The sequence below is a fragment of the Poromitra crassiceps genome (assembly GCF_964638095.1).
Source record: "Poromitra crassiceps genome assembly, chromosome: 27".
NCBI lineage: Eukaryota > Metazoa > Chordata > Actinopteri > Beryciformes > Melamphaidae > Poromitra > Poromitra crassiceps.
This window is the reverse complement of record NC_139650.1, coordinates 1,062,501-1,086,091: the sequence shown is the minus strand read 5'-3', so window position 1 is coordinate 1,086,091 and position 23,591 is coordinate 1,062,501. Positions and strand designations below refer to the sequence as shown.

Sequence of the window (23,591 nt, the reverse complement as noted above, 5' to 3'; positions counted from 1 at the left end):
GTCATTGTGACTTGGATAGACCTTTTACAATGTGACATAAAACCAGGGGTCTCCAACATTCTCGTGTGAAGGACCCCCAAATGGACCCACCTTATGACACTGAGCCACCTTTCTTTAGACACTTTCACTGTTGCTAGGGAACAGTTTGGAACCTAGTCAGCTATTGTATTAGCAGAGATGGGAAGTATCATTGGCTCCTCAGCCAAGCACATACACCAAGCCTGTGATACTCCAATAAAGCTTGAAAGACATCTCCGTGGTTCTTATCAATCACCTGTGGCAAGTTAGACAGACTTGGGACTGTATGGGTTTTTGTCTTCAGAATTTCATGACTTGGACTTGCAAAAAATGTGAGCATCTCTGTCAGTGCCCGGCCACGACCCATTGCTGCGCAGCAGCTATAATTACTTTTATACTTGATTACATTTCAGAGCCTGTGCTTTTTTAATTTTACTTGAGTAAACAAGTTGAATCAGTACTTCTACTTTTCCCAGTCTTTTTTTTTACACAAGTAACTGTACTTCTACTTAAGTAAAGAATGTGTGTACTTTTCCCATCTCTGTGTTTTAGCAAGTTCAACAGGAAGTAAACTGGGTACATTTAGAATGTTTATGTTGTCAAGTTGAAACGGTCTATAGGCTAAAGTAATGTTTTTTTTTGTTTTTGTTTTAAATATTTTTTTCCCAATTTTTTATCCCATTTTATCCCCCATTAGTGCTCATTTGATTTCTCAATTCTGGTTGCTACTCCATCCTCTGCCGATCTGGGGAGAGCCCAGACTGGCTCCATGCTTCCTCCGAGACATGGGCAGTCAGCCAGCCGCTTCTTTTCACCTGACAGAGGAAGCTTCACCGGTAGGACATAGCACATGGGAGGTTCACGCTATTCCAACCAGTTCCCCTCCCTCTGAACAGGCGCCCTTAACGATCAGAGGAGGAACCACATTAGCAACCAGGATATTGCATGTTTTTGTGAAGGGGGTTCCTATATGAAGGAAACCCCCGGGAGGCACGGGGAGAACATGCAAACTCCACACAGAAAGGCCATTTTGCCAACCCCACCCGGGCGGTGGGCACTCGAGGACATGCGGACGGGCACGCATTCCTTCAGCGTTCACCTCGTCCCCAGGTGGGAATCGAACCCACGACCTTCGAGCTGTAAGGCGATAGTGCTTACCACTGCACCACCGTACCTCCCTCTAAAGTAATGTTTTACCTGGGCACTTCACACAGACTAACCGAAGTAAAGACACCGGAGCACTCTTTTCCGTCTGCACGTTTTAATAGAAGGGGCTGACTGACGTTTCGACAGACAAGTCTGTCTTCCTCAGAGTCAAGCAGAACACTGAAAAATGGGAGGTTTATATACCCTCCTCTACAGTGATGTCATTAGCAGCCATTTTGAATAATAATAATAGCAATAACAATGACACAAATATGACATCAAACAAATTACAAATGGGGATATGAATGTGGGGGGGGGGGGATGTATATATATCTATATAGGTCTATAGGCTACTGTAGGTGGGGCGATAATATTGGAGAGTGAAACTTCGGATCAGAAATACAGAGCAACATAGACACCATTAGATGAATGCATCTAATTTGATTTCCCAATATTTATACCAAGAGCACCTAAAGAACACATGACAGTGAGTGATGTCATCAGTGATGTCACTCGAGCACTGTGCTAATGGTCTCATGTCTTCCTTGCAGGTTTTAGGATGCGCTCCCTGAGGAAGACGTTGTTGCTAGCCATCTTGGTGTCAGTGGTGCTGGTATTGGCCCTCCTCCATTCCTGGCCCACCCGGGCCTACAACACCGTGGATGTGTGGCAGCACTCAGGGCCCGTAATAGAGAGGCATCTAGAGGAGAGGCTCCCAGAACCAGACCACCGGTTAGGCAACATCCCCTATCACGTGAGGGAGGGTGTGGCAAGGTGAGCGTTAACAAACCAGTGGGAGACGAGAGTATTTAAACCGGTCATCTATACCAGTGTTTCTCAACTGGTGGGTCGGGACCCAAAAGTGGGTCACGGGGCTGTTTGCATGAGAAAAAAAATGTCCACTCATTGAGGATGCTGGCGTCCGTGGCCAACATTACTGTCTTTCAGAGGCTGTAGCGGGCCAAAGCCAGAGTGAAGATACTGGTACCATATGAAACTAGAAGACCTAAAGCATCCATTGGTACCAACATGCCATGCTAGCTTGTTGCGGAGGAGGCTAAATGATGTAACAAAGTTAGGCTAAATTCTGAAAATTGTAGAATAGAATAGAACCACTGATCTATATACCATGCCTCTGTTTGACTCTGAGGAAGACACTTGTAGTGTCGAAAAGGTTAATCTGATTGTACCCATTAAATTGCTTAAATTGACCGTGTGCTCCAGTGTGTTCGAGTCACCAAAGGAGAGTCCGAGTCGAGTCCCCATTACCGGAGTCCAAGTCTGAGTCCGAGTTAATGAACATGAGTGTGAATCCACACGTCTGCCCTTGCATGAAATTGAATAATGTCACAGTATCAATATAGCGATCAATATTATGCCAAATTATGAGGGCCTATGACAAAAAAACTAACAAAAACAACAGTCTCTCTCTATCAATTAACAAGTCAGAGTCCTCGTCTCCAACTTCCGTCCAAGTCCAAGTCATCAGTGCTCAAGTCCAAGTCGAGTCACAAGTCCTGAGAATGTGTCCTGACTCGACTCGACTACAACACTGTAACAAACAGCAGTAATATATATAGGCCAAGCAATATTGTACCATGCTATATATAGACCAAGCAATATGTACCATGCTATATATAGACCAAGCAATATTGTACCATGCATGAAGCCGACTCGCCACAACAACAGCTCCGAACTAAAACTGTCTGACACAATTGCTTGTGTGTCTGTGATGATTCCTCCAGTCTGTTGGCGCGTAATGGGTGCGTGTGCGAGGGCGAGAGCGGGGGCGTCAACCTGCCCTTCGCCCAACTCTTATTCCCACGGGTGTCGGCCCACCCCCTGCACACCGCCTTCGAGGCCGGCGAGCTGGAGGAAATGAAGAGGAGACGCGCCAAGGAGTACCAGAGCTTCCAGATGAGGTGAGTGAGCAACAGCATGAAACGGAGAATATCGGATCACTGTGAGAATTAGGATGTTGTGATGAAGGAAGGAATCTAATCTCACCTAAAACGTGATCTGGAAATCATTATTCGGCGGCATGATGTACTACTGTCTTGAGATATTGATCTTTTTAAGGTGGCGTTCACACACAACGCGCTAAATCCTCTCCAGATCACTTAAAGTAATGAGGTCCAGAGGAACACTGTGTTTTTCTGTAGACAGTTATTAGACTTGACCTTCTCTGATGTGAATGTTCCCCTCAGGTCTCAGACTCCTGCAGATGTTCTCATAGTTGCAGAGGCCAACAATCCCTTACAGTATCCGACACAGGGGGTGGAGGTGCGGCCGCTCAAAACCATCCTCATCCCAGGTAGGACTTCTGATGGGAAGGGTGAGGCAGGCCCGGTTTTACAGGGGTGCAAAAGCACGCATTGCACCCTTATCTTAATTGTCTGCATGCTCAGTTAAAAAGTAAAAAAAAAAAAAAAAAAAAATGCTGCAGCTGCACACTTACTGTTTAAACTTGAATTATAATTGTTGTTTTTCTTTGTTCTTTGATGTGAATTTATGGCTTTTTGGCACCTACAGTATATGTAACCCTTTAAGGTTGAGATCATTGTATTATCATTATATGGTCCAAATATTTCAGTAAAGCACTTGAAACACTTGAAATATTCTTGCTTGGCTGGTATCATTCTACCTGAAATTATGGTAAAATGCATTATTTTTAGTAAAATTTTCGGCCGGCCGCCCGGGTCGGCCCATGCATGTGCATCCCTAGTCATCTTGTTCTGGAACCGGCTCTGGGGTGAGGGATCTTTTAGCAAGGGACATCTTATTAAATCGTCATTTGTGAAATTGGATTGCTGCGGAAAGACCCAACCATATAAATCAATCACAACGAGAGCGCAAGCATTTTCTTGGTGCCCTGGTGTAGGTGCGTGCGTGCGCGTGTTTGTTGTTTGTGTCCCTCTCCCTTCTCTTACCTTCTTCTCCTTCTCTCTCCTTTCCCTCTCTCTCTCTCTCTCTCTCTCTCTCTCTCTCTCGCTCTCTCTGTTTCTCCCACTCAATTTGAAGCACAGAGAGAACCTCTGTCTGTTCAACAGTGAGTCATGAAATATTGTAAAAAAAAAAAAAAAAGCCATATTCTGTAGGAAAATACTTATGACTTGCAGCTGGTGAGGGCGGAGTTTCTGCAGACAGGAGCATTTTTCTCTGTGAGATAAACAGAGAGAGAAGGTAAAACACTGCCCATGTGCTTATATTTCCCAGATTATATATCATACAAAGTGCGTTGATTACCGGTAAAGCCAACCTTTAAGTTGTTTCCCTCTCTCTCCTTTCACCTCTCTCTCTATCTCCATCTGTCTCCCTCTCTCTCTCGCTCTCTCTCTCTCTCACATCTGTCTCTGCTTTTTATCTTTTTATCTTTTATTGTGTTATCTCTCTCACAGTCCTCCTCCCCCTCCCTCTCTTTCCGTCTCTTTCAAGTAAGGAGGGAAAGGGGAGTGTGTGTGTGTGTGTGTGTGTGTGTGTGTGTGTGTGTATGTATGTGTGTGTGTGCGTGTGTGTGTGTGTGTGTGTGTGTGTGTGTGTGTGTGTGTGTGTGTGTGTGTGTGTGTGTGTGTGTGTGTGTGTGTGCGCGCGCACGCGCGTGCATGCGGCTAGGCACGACCCAGCTGGCCTCGTTCTTTGAAAGGGAACCTATTATGCTAATTTCCAGTCCTATATTTTACTATTACAGCTTTGCTGTTAACCAATGGGACAACAGCCTTAATAAATGTATTTGGGGAGAAAGAAAACCTCATATAAAACTTAATCGTATAAAACATAATCGTATATAACTTAAGACAATCAAATTAACCAAACTACAGTACATGTGGGACTGGCTCTATCAAATTTACTTAATTATTACTATACCGCTTTAATTAAACCAATCACAGTTTGGTTATGGGTTTTTTGAAGCATAAATGCGATCGCCAGAAATCGCGATTGCCAGAAAATGCTTCAGAAAATCTGAAAAAGTGGTGTTCATTTTGTGAAGATTATCTTGCTGAACACAAAGGTGGCAGTTTCATAAACCTTTGTTAACCACAGACCTTATTTCAGGCAAAACGCCCATACAAAAACCCCATTGACTTCCAGACGAAAGAACCAGGCGATGCTAACCTCCAGGATCTCACCTTATGTAGAAGAGACAGTCTGGCTCGAGAGACTAACAGGAAGTGTAAACACAATCAGAACCGATTGTGTTTACACTTCCTGTGGCAGAGCTTATCCCCGCAGCCTGCTTTACTTCCAGTGAGTCACTATAGCTTTGTCCAGAGAGACGATCTCTGGTTTGACCAGGTAAAACGTTTTGAACAGGAAGTCATAACACAAACCGGTCAAGTGGGCGGGGCTACATAAGGTGAATAGGTCCTGCGCCTTTTTTTTGATAGTTGTGCACAGTTGTTGATGACATCATCACCCACTCTGAACACTCGGTCATTAGTGTGTGTTGGAATTAAAATAAATTGCAACAAAAAGGCTTTGCTGCAATAATACGTGGATGTTGTGCAGAAACAGAGGAAGGAGAGGCCGTCCTGAGTAACAGTCGTGACAGAAACAGAGGAAGGAGAGGCCGTCCTGAGTAACAGTCGTGACAGAAACAGAGGAAGGAGAGGCCGTCCTGAGTAACAGTCGTGACAGAAACAGAGGAAGGAGAGGCCGTCCTGAGTAACAGTCGTGACAGAAACAGAGGAAGGAGAGGCCGTCCTGAGTAACAGTCGTGACAGAAACAGAGGAAGGAGAGGCCGTCCTGAGTAACAGTCGTGACAGAGTGGATGTTGTGCAGAAACAGAGGAAGGAGAGGCCGTCCTGAGTAACAGTCGTGACAGAGTGGATGTTGTGCAGAAACAGAGGAAGGAGAGGCCGTCCTGAGTAACAGTCGTGACAGAGTGGATGTTGTGCAGAAACAGAGGAAGGAGAGGCCGTCCTGAGTAACAGTCGTGACAGAGTGGATGTTGTGCAGAAACAGAGGAAGGAGATGCCGTCCTGAGTAACAGTCGTGACAGAGTGCTCGCTGCTGTTTCACTGAAATGAGCTGACAGGAAATGGATTCAATAGCTCCTTGTGGCTGGACCTAGTGTCCTCTAGTAAGAGAGTGGCGTCAGCGGAGGACCAAAATGCGAGACTCATTAGCCAATGAACAGCCAGGAATGGGTCTCGCGCTACTTTTGCATGCTAAAATAAAGCCGATAATGTACAATTTGATTCATTTCAAGGGATGAAAAACCCTTTCAAAGTACAACACTGTCTATTTTGCTGCAACTCAACAGTGCTGCTTTTTTTACTCAAGAGTTCCACTTTCTACTTCCTGGAAAAAAACTGGTCCATTGGAGTGAATGGAGATGTCGGAACTCTTCTATTATACGGCTCTGGCTAGACCTAATTGAATCTGTTGTCATGTTTTTTCAGGGTTGGCCTTACAAGACCTTCCCAGAGAGCATTATTCAGTAAGTGTGTCACAAAGTGTGTCAGAATTGTTAGTTCACACTGTCATTTCAAGCCATACTGCTGTATATGTCATGTTCTGTAGTATGCCTTTACATCTGCGAGCTGCTTACCTTCTGTCGCAGGTCAACCTCACTGCTACGCTGGGAACGCTGAACGTGGCAGCAGAGGTAGAGGGGGTGAAACTCAAAGGAGATGGCGAGATGCACATGAGCCTGTCTGCCAGCCTGCTGGCCATCCTGAACCGACAGCTGCAGTTCATCACCTACACCAACACGTTGTTCCACCCCAGCACCGCAGACACAGGTCAGCACGATCGCTGCTAGTTTGGCTGCAGAGCAGTGTCCAATATTCACTTTTTACTCCACCCACCAAATAAGTATTTACTTTGAAAAAGCAATTTTGGAAAAAACGTACTTGCCAAGAATATTTTACACCATTTCTTACTGTTGAATAAAAAAAAATCTGGGTATGTCACCCTGCCTGCTTTCAGTGATATTGTGTGTACAGAAGCAGGTGCTCTGTGAATAGGTTTAATTTAAACTTACTTCGTTAAAATAATGGATTTTCTTTTCTTGTAGTCTTCATTTTTGGCTGGGCCGCAGCAGCCATATATATACATGTAGGCTACTAGGTTTGACTTAGTCTTGTTTTCTTTTTACTGGCCTTGCAGCTGCTATGCGTGGCGGTGCCACATGGAAATAAGTTACTTTTCCACTAACGTTAAGCTAGTTAAACATGCTAGCAAGAGAGAAATTGGAATAAAAGGTGGTAGAAGACAAGTTTAGATCTTAAGCATAACAGGCAGCCAATCAACAGTCTGGTACAGAGCCATTGTTTTGCATTGATTTGATGCACTCATGGTCAGATAGAGTGTTCAGCAGGGACAAAGTTGACCAGTTAAAGACCAAACACTATCATTTGAATGTCATGATTTCAAATACAGGTGAACCAGTTCCTGATTAATTTGCCAAAGACTATTTTTTGCAGCATTTCAGTGTTGGGCAAGTTATTCGGGTGTAATAAGTTACTTATTACTTATTACTCCTTTAAAAAGTATTATTTATTATATTATAAGCATTATATTATAATTACAAGCATTATATTATTACTTGGCATCAAAAGTAATTAGTTATGTTACTCATTACATTACTATATTACTTTCGCTACCCCCCCCACCCCCTTCCGAGAAAGTGACGTAGCCTACAATCTTTTTAGTCAGCTCGTTTTAGAACTGAATCCACTATATTGGAACAATAATTAGCCTTACAGGAGAAGTCAACAATCAGGCAACGCAGTATTCTCGCATAGCCAGACCTCGTTTTAGCACTGTGCCAGTGCAGGAGAAAGTAATGCAGTAACTTGAAGTTACTTGAATTAGTAACTGTTATATAATTACTGTTTTGGAAATTGTAATCCCTTACACTATACTGGGGAAAGTAATACAATTACAGTAACGCGTTACTGAGTAATGCTTTAGTGCCCAACACTGGCATGTGTTAATTTCAGACCCCTGGTACAGAATATAAATGTTTTAGCCATTCAAACAGCTAGGAGTCCTTCTGTTATTGAAAGTATTTTTGTGTTTGTGTGTCTTGTAGTGCAGTTTGAGACAGAAGGGCATCAAGCGAACTTCATTATCAAGATCCGTCATGGTGTTACCCCCAAACTCTACAACACAGGACCCGATGGAGGTATGACACAAACACTACAAAGCCAGCATGTGTATACAGAACAATACACCTGCTCCTTTTGAAATATGAATAAAGTGTCACTGGGTATAAATACAACAGAACAGGAAAATACAAGACCTGTTACTTTGCAATTTGATAAAAAGCTAACGTGTTGTTCTCTGACCTCCTTTCTCTGCAGAGTACAATGTCAGCGCCCTTGTCACCATAGCTACGAAAACGTTCCTCCGTTACGACAAGCTGCAATACCTTATCGACAGCGTGAGGAGATACTATCCTACTGTCACCATAGTCATCGCTGATGACAGTGAGAATCCCAAAACGGTCTCTGGGCCATACATCGAACATTACATAATGCCTTTTGGAAAGGTATGGAAGTGCATGACACGGTTGTATCTTTGCAGCCAAACAGATGGCAACATAAAAACATAATACCAGTTGTGTAAAGAGAACTACAATGTCACACTCAAGTACAAGTATTGTTACTTTGCTGATACTTTACTAAAGTAGAAGTAAGGTACTACTGGTATCTATTTTAAAATGTATTTAGAGTCAAAGTTACCAATAGAACAATCATGTGATCTTTTCCATGTATTTCTTAAAAGATGAGAAGTTCAAACTACATTTTCTTTAATTGTGCACAAAGCAAAGCCGTATTACTCTTCTCTTCTTAAACTGATTGATGAATGGCTCCACAATTATTTTTTGTTTAGTTTATGACTGTCCTATTCCTTTTTGCTTATGGAGAGCCACAACATTGGTACAAATATTAAATTTGTACTTTAATATTTGTACTTTAAAATAGTGATATACAATACTTACAGTAAGTAAAAGCATACTTCAGTGAAAGTAAAATGGCTGACTTCAGTCTCATGTGTCCTAGGGCTGGTTTGCCGGACGAAACCTGGCTGTTTCCCAGGTGACCACCAAGTATGTGCTGTGGGTGGATGACGACTTCATCTTCACATCCAACACTAAGCTGGAGAAGCTTGTGGATGTTTTGGAAAGGACCACTCTTGATCTGGTGAGGTTACAGTCACAGAAGAATACACTTTTAATTACGGCTGGTTTAAAAAAAAAAATCCGGTACAAATTGATATTCATTTGAGGGAACTGATATCGATTCATAAATTCCAATATTGATCTTTTAATATAATGACTTTTCCCGTGGATGCTTGAAGCTTTAACCAAGTTAGACTGTTTGGTTATTAGCACAACAAGCTCTCATAAACATCTGTAAACATTACTATTTTTTAATAATGCACCAGGTTAGAGGGTTCCTTGTACAATTTACAGCATTAGTTCTTTGAGAATCTCTTTCATATCCAAGCTAAATTGGTATTGTAACGAATTTGAAATCGAATTGAATCAGGACCTTGTGTATCGGAATCACATCGAAACAGGAAATCAACCCTACTTTACTTTTAATCCCTTGACAAATGTTCTCCTTGGAGAGTTTAGTGATTTGTAGCAACCGACATGATGTTTTTGCTGTCAGTTACTGAAATCCTTGATTCACACAGTCTGTGTGCGTGCATGTGTGCGCGCGCTTCGTGTATGTGTGTGTGTGTGTGTGTGTGTGTGTGTGTGTGTGTGTGTGCGTGCGTGCGTGTGTCCAGGTGGGTGGTGCAGTGCGGGAGGCAACAGGGTATACTGCCACCTACAGGCAGACCATATCCATCGAGCCCGGGGAAGAGGAAGGTGACTGTTTACACATGAGGAGAGGATTTCACCATGCCATCCAGGGCTTTCCCAACTGCGTTGTGACCGACGGGGTCATCAACTTCTTTCTGGCTCGCACTGATAAGGTCCAGCAAGTGGGCTTTGACCCGCGCCTGGCCAGGGTGGCCCACCTGGGTGAGTAGGCCTATAGACGGTTTTCACCTAATCGTGTTGCTAGGAAACAGTTTGGAACCTGATTTAGCGTATGTCCTGTCAGTTATTGTACTAGCAAACACTGCAAACGGAAGTAAGCTAGGGGCAATTTAGAATGTTTATGCTGTTGAGTTGAAAGCGTCTATAGGCAAAAAAAAATCTTTCAACTAAATGTGGAGAGGATCAAGCATAGAAAATTAAATCATATCCTTAGGTGTTTGTTTTCTGAATCTTCATGATCGAATGCAATTTTACTGTATTTGGCTGAGTCGTTTTGTTTTTGTTTTGCTCGACAGAGTTTTTCATCGACGGCCTGGGTTCTCTCCATGTGGGCTCTTGTGATGATGTCATTGTCAATCATGCAACCAAGATCAAGCTTCCCTGGATCAGCCAATCAGAGAGCGACAAGACTTATGCCAAGTTCCGCTACCCATCGGCCTCCTCTGATGCCACGCATACTAAAAATGGCCTCCTGTTCTTCAAGAACCGATTTCAGTGTTTGACTCATAATTAGCTCCTCCCACCACAGCTCTCCATCTTCAAGATTCCTGCTCCTCCCACCTCAGCTCTCCACCTTCAAGATTCCTGCTCCTCCCACCTCAGCTCTCCACCTTCAAGATTCCTGCTGCTGCTCCTCCTCTCCTCCCACCTCAGCTCTCCATCTTCAAGATTCCTGCTCCTCCTGAGTTGCCAAAGACCTTCTCCTCCAGTGTGTCCCGCCAGATCAGATCTCAGACAAACACTTTTTATGCCTCCTTTGGACAAGATCCTCATTGTGCCATTAGAGCAGCGTTAGCCTCTTCATGCTGTCCTCACTAAATATGACAACACAGCTGTGCAGAGATCTACAGTAACAGTCCTTCACATGCGTTTCAGGAAGCCAGATATGAAAGTTCAGGCTCTTTCCCAGAGTGAAGTGTAAAACGGAAAATAGAGAAAAATGACAAAATAAAAAGGACCAAAAAGTGTTTCTCCAATCTGATCTGGCTCGATGCTGCAGAGTCATCCTATTATAGAGACCGAGAATTGAAAGAAGCTAAACTGCACGCTGACATTTTGGAAAAGGAATCAGAGTCATTTCATTTTCGTACTATTCTGAAGCGAGCAGAGGCCCACGTGCCGTCTGTCCTTCAACTTGCACTATATAAAATGCCTGAGCTGGGGAAAGCAATAGCGACAGAGTCTGAAAATGAGGACTCACTCTGAAGCGAGGACAAGGGACACTTCCCACAGAGTGACAATCTTGTAGACACAGTGCGTGGGGACCTTTTTACCAATGCCATATGAAGAACACATTCAAAACTTTACGTGTGTGGTACCTAAGCTCTGTCACTGGATGGGTCTGGCTCGTGATTGGCTGGTGGTTCTGGAGGTGTTTTGACCTCTTTTTTAATTTGCGGTGCGGTTTTGCTGTCCCTTCCCCAGAATCCCTCGTGTCATTGGTGTGTGGTTTGCGTTTGGATCCCGTGGTTTGCATTTGGATCCCGTCCGTGTGAAGTCAGACATGGAATTTCCTGATGTGGGAATAGCCTTGCTTTCGTCCTTGTCTCCTGCTGTCTGTCACTCTCCAGTTTCCTCAACACGCATCTAAGAAAAGAGGTGCATTTCTGTCCATGCACGCCAGTGAGTGACGTTGAAAGTGAGTGCATTTCTACATGTTGCACAGAAAAGTTGCATTGACCAAAGCGCATGTATATATTTCCTCATCGTAACAGAAAACGAAACGAAAAATGGGTATGAATGGCAATTTGATGACTTGACGGAAATTAGACAAGAACCTGAGATTGTTCGGCACCAAGGCGGGAAAATCACGTTTTATACGAGAGTTCCTGCCACTGGATCAGATGAACAATTAAATCAAGTGAATGAGATATCCCTGGAGTCTCTTCACAAAATGGTTCAAGGCGATGACACACTCATGCCTGAAGAAGTGATTATGCTGTTGTTTTATACCATGGCCTTTAGATGGCACCCTTGTGTCACATTATTGTTTCTTAAGTCAAACTACAAATCAGTTTTTAACAGTCATTTGTGATTAGCAACAAGGTGCCAGAGATTCAACAACTGAAATTGTTACTGAAATTATTTTGTTCCTTTTTAAATCTTGAGAGGAATATTTTGAAACTATTTTGTTAGATGTTTCTGTCTATGACCTTTTGTTTCTCTTCACCAAAATGGAATGTTAGCTTTGTGGATGAGGGCCGAACCCTAACTTGAGATGAGATACAACTCTTAATTTCTGAAGTCTGTCAATGAAACCACATTTGTGCTATTGTGCGTTCTAAATTTTGTCTCATGTTAGGATTTGTAACTACCCACGGATCTAATAGTAGAACGGATCTATAGTTGAGCTAAAAAAACAACAACAACATACAGTGTTCTAACATTGATAAAAACATTTATCTTGCCTGCTTCACCCAACAATCACTCATACATCTTTGATCTCACTGAACCTGTCTTCACCACCTGCTGCGTTCATAATCTTTTGAATTTCAACTTTTGACATATTAAAATATCTGTGAGAAAAAACAAAACAATATTGTATTTCAAAAATATCTGTGCTAAGCTTGACGCTGTCCGACTGCCATAAGAGTATCAGCAAAATGCCTCAAACATAAATGCATCTTTCCGCCACGCTCCTTCACATGTATTCATTTGTTGACTTCAGGTTTGCAGAGTGATGTCTATGAAGTGAATCTGCTGTCGTCTTTCCTGTCTTAAAAAGCATCAGATGCACTAGTTGGCACTGGCATCATAACAACACATTTCTGCGATTACTGAGCATCTTTTTACAATGATTCTATTATTGTTCTGTTGTGGCTAATGTTCATTTTGCAACCTGACACTCAACAGCAGCAGCCTTTCTATCCCCCTGCTATTTGCTGAGTGCAGTGCATCAGTGGATCAATGGACAGGCCAGCAAATGGTTTTTATGTGATGCATCTACAGGCCAGTAAATGGTGGTTTTTATGTGACGCATTGAATTGATTTCCCGCATCTAAGTCATTTGAATTATGACCCATGGAGCTGCACTTTAGGATGGGGAGATTATTGTGATAAACATTGTTGGGAAATTCAAAATTGAAAAGAATAGCAAGTACGGTATTAGGCTACTATTATTATCAGCGTTGTAGTGTAGTTCAACCATGGCAACAGAGCGAGAAGCTAACTCATGATGACTGGATTTTTGTTCATTTTGAAATACATGTTCACCCCACTGAGAGTGTCATATCTTAGGTGGGGTGTGGCACACACACAAACACACACGCACACACACACACACACACACACACACACACACACACACACACACACACACACACACACACACACACGCACACACACACACACACCCTCTCAGAACATTATCTGTCACTGAATGCAGTTAAATTGTGAAAGGGGTGATGTGATTTGTTTTCAGAAACAAACGAAAAAGGCCATAACTCCATAAGTATGAGACCTCATATTATCTTATAAGGTAAGAGAGGTGAACATACAAGTGAAACGAACGATCTCCATGTGGTTGTTGTGCGGCAGAAAATAGTGAAACGATACAACAAAGAATAGCAAATACAGATGGCATCATTATGAGGGTATGTATTAGTAGAACTTATTGAGACAGAGAAAAAAGAATGAATTCAAAATATAGCCTACCAGTATATGTGGAAAGCAGCATAACATAATATTAAGGGAAATGTATGAAATATCTAACCATAACCTTATGCAATATCAGATTTGTTTGGGAAGACTATGAAAAATATGAATTAACAAATATGTGAATTAATTTACAGCAGTGGCGAAATCTGAGTTGACGTGACTGGCTGGTTTACCAGGCTAAACCAACCAGTCGACTGGGATTTACTGGTAGATCTCAGGGTGGGAGTTGCTTACCGGTAGATCCCAAAATCACTTTTGGATGAGTGTAACTTTGTAGTGTCAGTATCAAGTATTCAACCAGTCAGTCTGCGCATGTTTATTTTCACCACCTCTATATGCTGTGAATGTGACAGAAGAGTGCCTGCCCTCCCAGGGTGGGAATTACACTCTGTTGCCCCTCCCACTGGCCGTGATGCCCTGAGATCCCTAAGGCCACCACACCCATGTTGCTTGGGCCTGGAATTCAAATTGAAAGGTATCCAAGCCTAACCAGCCTTTTGACAGTGTTCCCTATGTGCTATGCCAGTGCCACCGCCCTATAATCACTGAGGATTATATTGGGCCGCCCTGTCTTCAGGCACTGGGACAATGCAAACTATAAGCTACTTTATTGATTCCTAAAAGAAAATGTATCTTTTGACTTGCTGTCGGGTCAGACAGCTGCAGGTCAGCACCCAGGGGTGGGAACCAGTGCCCTGCTTAATTCCAAGAGCTTGAACCCAGGATCACTGGCCACTGTAAACCCACTGTTCAATACGAATTGCTCAACTCTTATTCTGTCTAATTAAGTCTTCAAATATAAATATCCATATATAGAAAAACTTTCAGAATGATCAATTCTGGACATTCAAATTGACGATGTGATTAATTCATTCACAGTCATGAGGGTGATGTTTTCCAATCTCTGCACTAGATGGTGCTATAGGTCAACAAAATGTCTGTCCTTGATCACATTTAGTACAATTTCCAATCAACTTGTTATGAGTCAATATAAACCACACCAAACCAAACGAGAAGTCCACACAGACCTGACTTCAGCAGATAAAATCCACATGTTGCAGAATAGAAAAGCTATAGAGACAGTGGAGGCAATATAGCCTAATGTATATCCTAATGGGCCATTGTGGGTGTTAATGGAGTGTGGTGATGGGAGATTATCTGACATGGAGCTAGAATATACACAGTTTGTCACAACAAAAAGGGGGATATGGAAAATACATTAATTTACAGGAAATAGGTGAGTATCTCATTGAGGCCTGGTGGTTGAAGGGATTTTAACCCTTTAAACCGGCTCAGTGCCACAAAATGTAACTGCAGAATTTGGGCGACTAGCTATTATAGCATTCATGTTCTCAAAAATACACACGTCGATTTATCTTTATACGCTAAACTCCCCATGGACATACCCAAGGCATTGTTTTACAGTATGTTCTAAAATGTTTACAATTTCTTCGAGAAATCCTTACATTATGAACAATATTTGAACAGTGTGTGCATGTCTCTTTATTTCTGTGCGTGCACAAGGACATCATAAGTCAGAGATGCAGTTTTATTGATATGATCCCATAGAAGATTATTTACATTCAAGATGACAGTGACAGATGAGCACTTCTTTTTTTATCTTTGTTCCCGTTTCCCTCTTTCTACTTGGATTATGATGTGAGCTTTGTGTGGGTTTGCAAATGTGTTTTGTTCAGATAACATTTTAACAATGGCAGGGTTAAAATAGCCCCTCCCCCCAAAGGGAAAACATAGCCATTGCTATTTCAGAGGGTACAACATGTACGGATTCAGATCCCATAGTTCAGCTGGAATCAGTATTAGCAACCATGACAAAGTGGGAACCGGTGTCGAGAGTGAATTCAAGGAAATCAAGTCATTTTAGGACACAGAATACGACTGCGTCTGCGCACAGGGCTTTGCTGCCCCAATTCATTGTGGGCCCTTTATGAAAAGTGGTATACAATAGAAAAATATCCATCAAGGAATTTTCAATTGAAAAAAGTAAGAAAATGATGTGCGTGGCGCTTCAAAAACACATTTTCCACACATTTTGTCTAATCATCACAGGCATGTTATCACTAATTCTAGACAGGCATGCATAATGTGGTATATACACATATGCACATGCACACGCACACGCACACTCACATACTGTACATACAACCAAATCAATATTATCAAACAAGACCAAAGGTTGGAATCCTGATTTGCCTGCACTAAGGTGGTATACAAAGGTTTCAAAGGAAATTCAGGGTCACATGTGTAGACAGACAGAGACGGTGAGAGCATAGTGACGTCTGTGTAGCAATAACAACTGAAAGAACAAAGCTTTCTCTCAGCTGACCCACTCCTAGTCATCGCAGGTGAGGTCACTACTGCTCATTCTCTCAGCTGATCCGCGTTGTTTGGCCGATGCGCTGCATAAGCCCCGCCCTCATTACATGTGGTTCCATGGAAGCTGTCAGTCATAACCTGAGAAGGAGAAAAAAAGAAAAACAAATGTAAATGTTGAACTTCAAAGGATAGAATGAACATTCCCATTTATTACCAGAGCGGCAGAGATTGGACTTGTTCATGTAATGATGACACACACCACTTCTAAAAGAGTATTGATTACAAATGCTACAATCAAAATTACTTGGCTGGTTGGCCCAAACCTGTTCTTTATTATTCTGTGCATTGGCAAAAATTGAGATTCAATTGTAAGCCACTAGTGGGTGAAAAAGTGAGACGGGTTGAAATTAAATCCCTTCCCTTCTGAGAAAATAAGGGGGGAAATGAAATCCATGGGGTAATTTGAGCTTTCTTGCTGGTCAGGATCACATTTAATGAGTTCCTCAGTTAAAGTTAAGGAACCTATGTCAGGGTCCCTTTTTGTGGACTTTAGCTCAGCCTTTGACATGATCATCCCGGCCCTGCGGCACGAGAAGCTCTCCCAGCTGGGCGTGTCCGACTCCATTTGCAGTTGTTCCACAGATTTCCTAATGAAGAGGAAGCAGCACGTAAGGGTGGAGAAGCATGTCACTCACTCCCGGACCATCAGCACCGGAGCTGCCCAGGGCAGCGTCCTTTCTCAATACTTCTTCTCCCTGCTCACCAACAGCTGCACCTCCAGCCATCAGTCCATCAAGCTCCTGAAATTCACAGATGACACCACCCTTATAGGGCTCATCTCTGATGGAGACGAGTCTGCGTGCAGGAAGGAGATTGACCACCTGATGACCTGGTGCAGTCAAAATCACCTGGAGCTCAATGCTCAAAAGACAGTGGACATGGTTGTGGACTACAGGAAGAACTCAGCCCCACCTTCTCCCATCACCCTGGGTGAGTCCCCAGTCAACAGTGTGGCGTCATTTCACCTCCTGGGTTCAATCATCAGCCAGGACCTGAAATGGTAGCCAACCATCAAAGCTCTCACCAAGAAGGCACAACAGAGGATGTACTTTCTTCAGTGGCTGAGGCAGTTCAAGGTGCCAAAGGCAGTGTTGGCACTTTTCTACTCCTCCACCGTCGAGTCCATGCTCACCTCCTCCATCACCATCTGTCATGCTGCTGCTCGCCGCAAGGACATCTCCAGACTTCAGAGCATCATCTTCAGGGCCCTCCCCCATGTCAGAAGACTGATGTCTGGCACGAGATTATGTTACTGCCAGTCTTGCAGTAACATAATCTATTTTTTTCCTTTCTGATTTCCTCCCATTTTTTGTACTTGGCCAATTTCCCTCTGTTGCCCCGGTCGCTGCTCCACCCTCTGCTGATCTGGGCAGAGCCGTAGACTAGCACCATGCTTCCTCTGACAAATGCGCAGTTGCCAGACGCTTCTTTTCACCTGACAGCGGGGAGCTTCACCGGCAGGACGTATCACGTGGGGAGGATCACGCTATTCCCACCAGTTCCCTTCCGCCCCGAACAGGCGCCCCGACCGACCAGAGGAGCCGCTAGTGCAACGACCAGGACACATACCTTCAATCTGGCATCCCACCCGCAGACACAGCCAATCGTGCCTGTATGGGTGCCCGACCAAGCCGGAGGTAACACAGGGGCACAAACCTGCGACCCTCGTGTTGGTAAGGCATGGAATAGTAACAGACACAGGAACAGCTTCTTTCCCAACTGCGTTCCGCCTCTTCAACAAGACCTGAAAGCCCACTAGGACTTTGTCGCTCCCCCCTCATCCACATAACGCCACCCCGAGCACAACCGGCTCTTTAACGGGCTATGGTCCCCCCATGGACATTATCCCATGGACACTATCCTCCCCCCTCCCCCCATTATATGTTACTTTAAATGATTTTTACTTTGCACTTTATAATTTGAGAGCTGGTGGGTGTGGTCACACGAGGCCGAACAGAGCTAGGATCCTTTCCAAATCCCCAAATGAACACCAGCAGAGGGAAGGAAAGGTGCAGCCTGGTTCAGGAGGAGGTGAGAGCAGCAGTGGAGGAGACCAGAGCCTGCAAGTTGGTGGGAATGAAACAACAGGGCGCTTTGGACGAGATGGGAGAATGCGGTCGAGAGCAAAGTGACCTGGGCCAAGCTTTGGAAAGCCAAGCCACACCGCAACACATTTCTCATTCAGGCAGTGTACGATGTGCTTCCAAGTCCATCAAATCTGCACACATGGGGCATAGCAGAGTCACCAACATGCCCACTGTGTTCCAAGCGAGGAACCTTGGAGCACATCCTCAGCTGCTGTACAAAGGCACTTGGAGAGGGACGTACTGTACTGATGGAGACATGATCAGGTCCTGAAGACCATCGCTGAAGCATCAGCGCAGGAGTGGTGTGGGCGAATTGGTCCCGACCCTCCAAGCAGGCCATCGCCTTTGTCAGAGCTGGGGAGCAGCCAAGACCCAACCAAAAGAACATCTGCAGGCCTCCGGACCTCTCCTTCAGTCATTTTGGCATCGAGGGAGAGAGGAAGAGGAGATCCATCAGTAGTACCACCAATACGGCAAGATGGCTGTGGCTCAAAAGAGGAGAGCCATGGAGTCATCGTAGCTAGCCAACTGGACACAAGCCGGGGTCTGATCAGGCCCGGCTGGGTCACCTGGAGGAGGGTGTATGATGTTGAAAGACCCGAAACACCCGACACTTCCAGGAACATCACTGAAGATGTGTCCAGTGGCATGAGTAGATATATGTACAGTACACAGAGATTGTTTTCTGTTTTGCTCCATATTGTGCTGTTGATGTGACTGCTGCGCTGCATACCTGCACTAAGTCACATTCCTACTTGACCTCCCCTGATAATAAACTGCCATGCAGAGACGGTTCTTCAAATGTAAGAAATAAAGATGGAAAGTGCATATCTCATATGGCTGACATACACTCAAACTAAAGCTTAAAGTTGAGTCTTTTGACCTCATAGGCACTGAGTCATGTATATTTGCAGAGATAAGAGTATGGGGCCAAAACATAAAAAGATCACGCTGATCCGAAACTCCCTCGAAAGGTATTTTCCGACCAAAAGCGAATAATCTGTGTGAATAAATCGTACGGCAAAAAAAAGAAAGAAAAAAGAACCCTTTTATCAAATCAGGAGAAAACCAAAATCTGCAGAGCGAAGTTTGATTTGGTGTGCATACTCCCATAAGATAAATGGGTTCATTTTTTTTCCCTTGCGTGCAATTTATTCGCACGGATTATTCGCTTTTGGCCTTAAGAAAGAAAATAGTGAAATCTGCAGAAATAGTGCATCTTGAGAGAGCAACAGCAACGCCATGGACTGAAAGGCAAGAAGCTGTTTCTAGCCATCTACACATACTGTACTGCTGGATGGAAACAATGTAGGATGCAATAACACAAGGAAGGAGAAGAAGAGGACAAGAGGCATTGTGTGGAAACAGGCCAGATAAGCATGTCTAATAAGAGCGCTGTGATCAAAACCATTTCCTCGTCTTGGTGGAAGTCTGAGCAAATAAGATAAAAGAGCAGGTCACTGCACGGCTCTCTCCTCTGCTGGTGTGGACAGCGGCTCCAGATCAGCTTGACCACGTTTGTAAATCCATGCAGAAACAACAACAGGATATCTCGCAGAGGCAAACAGAGGGAGCTGCCAGAGTCATTTCCCCTCCTTATCAGTGATAGTGGCAACAACCTCAGGCCCCACACCAGAGTTATAATGCCTCTCTACCTATCTGATCTACCCGATCTGTAAAATAGCTACTTTGTACTGTAGCTAGAGTACAGTATAGCTGTAAAGCCCTGAAATCACAGACTGTCTAACTAAGCCTGATGAATCTCACACACCTGCACTGGTCGAACTGGAATAGCAGGACTGGTGTACCTGCGTGCTGTGCTGGCTGCGTGGGGGCAGGCCGTTGGACGTCCCGCGGCAGTGTCTCGCCTCTGGACACAAACCGAGCTGCTGAGGGGAGGTCGGCGGGAGGTGCGCCGGGCGGGGCGCCGTGGAACTGGGTTTAGAAACCTTCGGACAGAGAGGGGCATGAAAGAGATAGAAATGTATCTGAAATAGAAATACGTCAGACTTTCTCCCTGGGATTTGGGAGAGGGGCTCTGTGTCCGTTGTGTTGGGAACGGGTTGTGTGCAGTGTGCAGGGCGGTACTCACCTTTCCAGCCTTCTGCGAGGCCTGGCCGTGGCCGGGCAGCTGCAGAGAGGGCAGGGAGGCGTTGTAGGAGTGCAGGCAGGGCAGGTGATGTCGGTCGATGGACGCCGAGGAGTGAGGTCGCAGGCCGGAGGGTGACGCACCGGGAGACTTCATGGCTCTGCCTAGGCTGTTTGACTTGCTCTCCCTGCGCTGGTACTCTATCGGGGATTGGAGGGCTACGGGAGAGACGGGGCGATGCAGAGTTATACCTAATTTCCAGTTTACCCACAGTCACCAATTTAGTTTAACAGTAGAAACACTTGCTTCTCTAGGCTGTGGTACCGTTCAGGAAGTTCCTCTGCGTCTCCAAGATCTGAAGCACGTCGTTGAGCCACGCCTGGCGCGTCTCCGAGGAGGACGCCTGCATGACGAAGCGCATCACGCTGCCGTCCGTCCGGCGAGATGTCAGCACCAGACAGCACGGGTCCTCCTCGGAGTGCTCCTCCTCAGAGTGCTGCTCCTCAGAGTGCTGCTCCTCCACGCCTAGGCAACTGACCTGCAGTGCAGACAGGAGTTGTGTTAACCCTTTAGACAGACACTAAAATGCACACACACACACACACACACACACACACAAACGCATTAAAATGCAGTGTTCCTCGCACCTTGATGCTGTGTTTAAAAGTGTACCCTGGCAAGGCGAAGCCCTTCTTCTTGTCGATGGGCTCACTGAAGATGACCAGCTGCTCAAACAGGAAGACCCGCCTCTCCCTGGCTCTGGACAGGCAGCTGCTGTCCTGCTCGCTGACAGCGAAGGTGTCCTGCTGGAGCAGCTTCCCCTGAGCTGTGATTTTCCCCTGGTGTGGTCAGAGAGCTATTGTCATTTCACTCATCTTTTGGTTTTTGGGATGACTGAACATCTAGGATGTCATCATGCATGGCTCACCTCAAAGCCTTGGAGTCTGCCCACCATCATCATATCGTTACAGCGTTTAGGCACAAAGCACATCACTTCCACTGCCCTCTGATGGGAGACGTTGGAGGAATGAAGATATATGAGTGAGAACACCAAGCCTTCGGTACACAAAGGTGAAATGAAATGTTATCGACATTCCATATATTCCATCATGTTTAAGGAGAACTCTCACCTGAAGCTCATCGACGCCCCTTCCAGCTTTGCTGTAGTACTTCAGGAAGTCCTGAGGATGCCAGATAGAAGAGAGATGGTTGTACAGGTTTAAGCAGGATTTTTTTTCTTTTTTTAATATAAAAACAATTCTGAATTTTCTCTAATTTTCTCCCCAATTGTACTTTGCCAATTTCCTGTTGACCCAGTCATTGCTCCACCCCCTCTGCCGATCTGGGGAGAGTTGTAGACTAGCACATGCTTCCGCCAGCCACTTCTTTTCACCTGACAGTGAGGAGTTTCACCGGCAGGACGTAGCATGTGGGAGGATCACGCTATTCCCCCCAGTTCCCCTCCCTCCCCTCCAAGGAGGCACTAGTGCAGCGACCAGGACTCATACTCAGACCCCACCGGCTTCCCACCCGCAGACACGACCAATGTGTGTCTGTAGGAACGTCTGACCAAGCCGGAAGTACTGCTGCTGGGAATTGAATCTGGGTCTCCGCGGTTGTATGTGACTGCTTTTACCTCGACACTACCCAGACACCTGTTTAATCAAGAAAGTTATATTATTGTGTTATATTTCACATATTAGAGAAGATACCTTTAGCAGTAGCTGATACTTCATGATCCTCTGAACAGGTTTGATGAGCAGGTCATTGAGTTGCAGTCTGTGGCCCAACTGCTGCCTGAGTTCCTATCAGGCAATGAAAGAGGCAATAACTCTGTCAGACACAGTGGGAACATTGAGAAAGAAACACTGAGAAACACAGTGAGAGGAGCCTGAAAGAAAGAGTCTCAATGAAAAAACAGAAAGTATGAAGTGAAGGTAAGTCAAGTCCTCACCTCAAAGTAGGACTCGATGTACTCAGAGACAATGTGCTCTGACTTGGGTTTGTTCTGACAGTACACCACATACATGTGAAGACGCCGCTCCTGGAGATTCAAGAGAAGAAGACATCGGATGACACGTGTGTGCGTGTGTTTGTGTGTGTGTGTGTGTGTGTGACACAGACAGACAGACAGACAGACAGACAGACAGACAGACAGACAGACAAAGGAGAACTGTGGTTCCTCTCAGCCCATGTTCTCATCTCCCTCCATGCTTTTTTGAACTTTGTTAAGTAAGTGCAGGAAGCTCGGCTCATTAAATAGTTCCATTGGCTGAGGAAAGAATGGTCTAATTTGCCGTGCCTTAATTAAGCATGCTACATTAGATTGACCGCACGGGGAAGAGAGGCTGAGCTGGAGAAGCTGTGCCAAATCAGAGATGGATATTCTCTGTGTTGTATTTTTTGTCTATGGCCAATATCTCCAAAACTTGACCGATCTAGATGGATAAATAGCACTACAGGTAAGAGGAAAGATATGTATATTTTGATTTGGGGGTGAACTGTCCCTTTAACACCGATTGTTGACGCTGACTTTTCTATAGTCTAACGACAAGAGCTAATTACTCAGCAGCTCGTCCTGCAGACAACTGAGCTGCAAGACGAGGACACATCTGGGTGGCAGCGGACCAACGCTTTACGCACGGTCAGAGCTCTCTGAGAAGATGGTCCTAACCTCCGGCCAAAGCAACTTCCCATGTGCTCACTGATCTACACTATAGACTTACAACTTCCCATGTGCACACTGATCTACACTATAGACTTACAACTTCCCATGTGCACACTGATCTACAGTATAGACTTACAACTTCCCATGTGCACACTGATCTACAGTATAGACTTACAACTTCCCATGTGCACACTGATCTACAGTATAGACTTACAACTTCCCATGTGCACACTGATCTACAGTATAGACTTACAACTTCCCATGTGCACACTGATCTACAGTATAGACTTACAACTTCCCATGTGCACACTGATCTACAGTATAGACTTACAACTTCCCATGTGCACACTGATCTACAGTATAGACTTACAACTTCCCATGTGCACACTGATCTACAGTATAGACTTACAACTTCCCATGTGCACACTGATCTACAGTATAGACTTACAACTTCCCATGTGCACACTGATCTACAGTATAGACTTACAACTTCCCATGTGCACACTGATCTACAGTATAGACTT

General features: G+C 44.6%; 2 protein-coding genes across 2 annotated transcripts in view; one reads left to right on the top strand and one right to left on the bottom strand.

The window, feature by feature from the left end:
- Positions 1 to 1,723: 1,723 nt before the first annotated feature.
- On the top strand, positions 1,724 to 10,683 carry b4galnt1b (beta-1,4-N-acetyl-galactosaminyl transferase 1b; the record flags this gene model as incomplete). The annotated part of the gene is made up of 10 exons (XM_083661549.1): positions 1,724 to 1,938; positions 2,910 to 3,086; positions 3,372 to 3,478; positions 6,568 to 6,605; positions 6,729 to 6,909; positions 8,205 to 8,297; positions 8,476 to 8,663; positions 9,178 to 9,318; positions 9,914 to 10,151; positions 10,466 to 10,683. The coding sequence occupies 10 exons, from the start codon at positions 1,724 to 1,726 to the stop codon at positions 10,681 to 10,683; spliced, it is 1,596 nt and encodes a 531-aa protein (XP_083517675.1).
- Positions 10,684 to 15,344: 4,661 nt separating this feature from the next.
- arhgef25b (Rho guanine nucleotide exchange factor (GEF) 25b) overlaps positions 15,345 to 23,591 on the bottom strand; it is a 26,538-nt gene continuing 18,291 nt past the window's right edge. Inside the window, exons 8-16 of the mRNA XM_083661858.1 lie at positions 22,354 to 22,443; positions 22,112 to 22,204; positions 21,530 to 21,580; positions 21,328 to 21,405; positions 21,047 to 21,238; positions 20,724 to 20,937; positions 20,403 to 20,617; positions 20,119 to 20,259; positions 15,345 to 16,301 (exon numbers count right to left, since the gene is read on the bottom strand). Coding sequence (XP_083517984.1) covers positions 16,209 to 16,301; positions 20,119 to 20,259; positions 20,403 to 20,617; positions 20,724 to 20,937; positions 21,047 to 21,238; positions 21,328 to 21,405; positions 21,530 to 21,580; positions 22,112 to 22,204; positions 22,354 to 22,443 — 1,167 coding nt within the window. The 3' untranslated portion in view covers positions 15,345 to 16,208. The remainder of the gene's footprint in view (positions 16,302 to 20,118; positions 20,260 to 20,402; positions 20,618 to 20,723; positions 20,938 to 21,046; positions 21,239 to 21,327; positions 21,406 to 21,529; positions 21,581 to 22,111; positions 22,205 to 22,353; positions 22,444 to 23,591) is intronic.